Source organism: Arachis duranensis, chromosome 3 (assembly GCF_000817695.3).
Source record: "Arachis duranensis cultivar V14167 chromosome 3, aradu.V14167.gnm2.J7QH, whole genome shotgun sequence".
NCBI classification, from domain to species: Eukaryota; Viridiplantae; Streptophyta; class Magnoliopsida; order Fabales; family Fabaceae; genus Arachis; species Arachis duranensis.
Genome location: NC_029774.3, coordinates 133,694,945 through 133,698,907, shown reverse-complemented (window position 1 = coordinate 133,698,907; position 3,963 = coordinate 133,694,945). Strand labels below are relative to the sequence as shown.

Genomic DNA, 3,963 nt, shown 5'->3' with positions numbered 1-3,963 from the left:
TTAGATATTGTTATTCCATTTACCGTTTCATTTGAAGAATTAAAATGTGTGATTTCTGAGAAGATAGATTTTCAAATGTCAAGGAAAATGTCATGTATTTTATATAGGTATCCTATATCGGTATTTGGTAGATTTGTTCAATTTCAAACTAAATATATAACTGATGAAGCAAGCATGCAAGAGATATTTTCAATGTATATTAAAAGTCGTTCTCAAATATTGTTCATTGAGTTGTACATTGAGTTTGAACAATTTGAAGCAGATCGAAATATTGAACAGGAAGATTATGATAGTGATAGTGAGGAAGAGTTTGAAAGCAACTACGAAGCCGTTGGTGTAGATGGAGACGAAGATCAAGCTGATGGCACTGTGGAGGCAGAAGTGGCAAATGCACTAGCAAACCAACATCGGTTTGAAGAACCATCTTTCATGCGTGCACTAGATTTGGAGGTTATGCATGCACCAGAGTTGTCTAAACCAGGTTCATAATTTGAATATATTTACGAAACATTAAAATTATGTTGTTCATTATATTATTGATGGATTAAGTAATTACGTGACATGTGAAAATATAATTAGTTAGCATTTGTATATGTCTTTATTTAGTTAAATTTGAGAGAAGGTTGTGTTTTATTATTTATTTGGTTAATATTAATTAGCATTTATTTATGTATTTACGTGTTTATTTGATGTTGCGATAATTAGATGATTTAGTAAACATTTATTCAGGATGTGTATAAATTTAAGATAATTTAAGAATGATTTATAATTTATTGACAGATTTGTTTATGGTGGATGGTGAATTTACTATGGGAATGGAATTTAGTTCCAGAGAAGCAATCATTGCGGCGATGAAAGATTATAACATCCGTAAAGGTGTAGACTATCGGGTGTATGAGTCGGAACCGTTGACATTTTATGCCAAGTGTACACAATATGGGTCAGGTTGTGACTGGCTGATTAGGGTTAGCATGATTCGCAGAAAGTATTGTTGGGTTATAAGGAGGTATAATGGTAGTCACACTTGTACCAGAGCCACCATTTCTCAAGACCATTCGAAACTGGATTCTAACACAATTGCAGAAGCAATAAAGCCGTTGGTAGAGAGTGACCCCTCTTTGAAGGTGAAATCAGTTATTGCGGAAGTACAGTCGAAGTTCAACTACACAATCAGTTATCGCAAAGCATGGTTGGCAAAACAAAAAGCGATAGAGAAAATATTTGGAGGTTGGGAATCATCGTACGAAACTTTGCCGATATGGTTTGAGGCCATGTATCACAAGGAGCCATCAGCTGTTGTCCACTTTGAAACTATGCCTGTATATCAGGGTGATGACTTGGTTACTGATATCCGAGTATTACAACGAGTCTTCTGGAGTTATTACCCTTGTATTAGAGCATTCAGACATTGCAAACCAGTTGTCCAGATAGATGGGACACATTTATATGGAAAGTATAAGGGTAGTCTGTTAGTTGCAGTTTCACAGGATGGTAACAACAATATTGTGCCTATTGCATTTGCGATCGTGGAGGGAGAGACTTCTGACGCGTGGCACTTTTTTCTCAATAACTTGCGACAACATGTGGTGACTCGGGATGGTGTCGGACTTATTTCTGACAGACACGATTCCATCAGTTCAGCTATTTCCCGTAGTAACGGAGCTTGGTCCCCTCCTAGAGCCTTTCACATGTTCTGCATCAAACATATAGAGTCAAACTTCTTGAGGAAGTTCAAGGCACCCTACTTGCAAAAACTCATCGTCAACATAGGTAAATATGCATAGACTAAAGTTGTTGTTGTTAGAATTGTAATTGTGATGAATCTCATTTCCACTTGGTATTTCTGCATATCTGTATTATATCGCAGGATATTCGAGGACGGTACGCGAATACGAGTTACATTACCAGCGTTTACAAGAAAGGGGTGAGGCTTACACCCAATGGTTAAACTGTATTCCACGTGAACAGTATGCGTTGGCATTTGACGGTGGTTACCGATGGGGTCATATGACCACGAACCTGATGGAGTATATCAATTCAGTCTTCAAAGGTGCTTGCAATCTCCCTGTGACTACACTAGTAAAGGAAACCTTTTACAAGCTTAATGAGTTATTTACCAGGAAAAGAACTGAGGCTGAGGATCGCATTAATGCTGGTCATATTTTTTCTGAGCATGTGACATCAAAATTGCATGCAAACCAACGTGCATCAGGGAATATCCAGGTTAATTGTTTTGACAGGCAGAGCCAGGTATTTGAAGTGCGTGAGATGCCTAATGGGGTGGAGTACAATGTTGACTTAGGTCGTCAATGGTGTGACTGCGGCGAATTTCAAGTGGACCGAATTCCATGTCGACATGTATTTGCTTGTTGTGCGAACCGACGACTAGATTGGCAAGTGTATGTTCATGAAGTTTATAAGATGGACCAAGTTCGAAGAGCATACAGAGCTAGGTTTAGGCCTCTAGGAGATCCCGCAACATGGCCTGCTTACCATGGACCTCGATTTGTACCAAATCCATTCCTCAGACGAGTTACAAAAGGTTGTCCAAAAATGACACGCTTCTTGAATGAAATGAATACTCAAATGTTGCGTGCTCCTAGGCGTTGTAGACAATGTGGTGGTGAGGGACACAGTCGTAGTAGATACCGCTAACGCGAAGATACCAGTGTCGGTCCTGCTAGGCAGTAGACTTATGTTATATTTGCATTATGTCATTTGTATTTTTATATTTGTATCAACAACTACTCTAATATTTGTATATTTGCATATTTCATTCAGCAGCTACTCTACTACATTTGTATCTTTATATTTGCATCAGCAAGTACTATATCACAAATCCATTATCATAATACATCAGCAAGTAAAGTATTGCATTTGAAATTTTAAATCCAAATAAACAAGTAATCTACTACATTCTTATTGTCCACTTAACATAATTCATCACATTGTAAAAATATAATTTTCGAGCCTTCTTTCATCATATAATAATAGTGATGGTAGATTCTGATTTATTTGGATCTTACATACATAAATTACAGAAATCACAAACATAAGTTATGCAAATCAGAATAAGAATAAAAAACATAAATCATAATTAACCTAATTCAAAAAAATTATAATACCAACACATAAATTATATAAATCAGAATCAAAATCAGAAATGATAACATAAACACATAAAATTGCATAAATCACATAATTCACAAAGCATCACATAAATCATAAAAATCAGAATCAGAATAAAAAATATAAATTATAGTTAACCTAACTCAAATCAAAGTAAAAAAAAGTAAAATTTCTGATGTTTCAAACCACAAACTAAAAATCAAAATTAGAATAATAAACTAAATTTCTAATACTTCAAACCACAAAATTAAAAATCAAAATCAGAATCACAAACTAAAATTTCTGTCAAAATCACAAATACTTCAAATCAAATTAAAAAAAAATTCAGAGTGGCAGAGGCTCGATGCTCTGACAACGAAGATGGAGACGACTCACTGCTGCTGTTACGTCGAGACTGAAAGGATAGGTTCTTAACATTGTCGGTAAGGGACTGAGGGGGTAGGAGGCGGCTGGTTGGCGGTCGTAGTGATAAATCCATGAGAGGAGACGATTTGAGAGTGATAAAGTCAAAGAGAGGAGAGGACAAAAGAGAGGAGTGTGACACGGTGTGAGTGATGGCTAGTTAGGGTTTTCTCACAACTCTCATATCTTATATATAATAGGGGCATTTTAGTATTTTCACATAAACAGAAATTAAATGGATCTCCACGGAGCGGGTACCACCATCCCCGCTTCCCGCCCCATATAATAAATGGGTCCGACTTCCGTTCCTGCGGGTACAAAAAGCCCCCAAAATTACATAGTGATTTGCAACACAATTACATAGTGATTTGCAACACAATTAACTCAGAAATCTACCGAGACAAGAGTTTCTGAGTTTATAGAATGCACATT

General features: G+C 36.4%; 1 protein-coding gene across 1 annotated transcript; it reads left to right on the top strand.

Annotated features, from left to right (window-relative positions):
• The first annotated feature begins 783 nt into the window (after positions 1–783).
• On the top strand, positions 784–2,914 carry LOC107482161 (uncharacterized). The gene is made up of 2 exons (XM_016102560.3): positions 784–1,770; positions 1,868–2,914. The coding sequence occupies exons 1-2, from the start codon at positions 789–791 to the stop codon at positions 2,653–2,655; spliced, it is 1,770 nt and encodes a 589-aa protein (XP_015958046.2). The 5' UTR covers positions 784–788; the 3' UTR covers positions 2,656–2,914.
• The last annotated feature ends 1,049 nt before the right edge of the window (positions 2,915–3,963 follow it).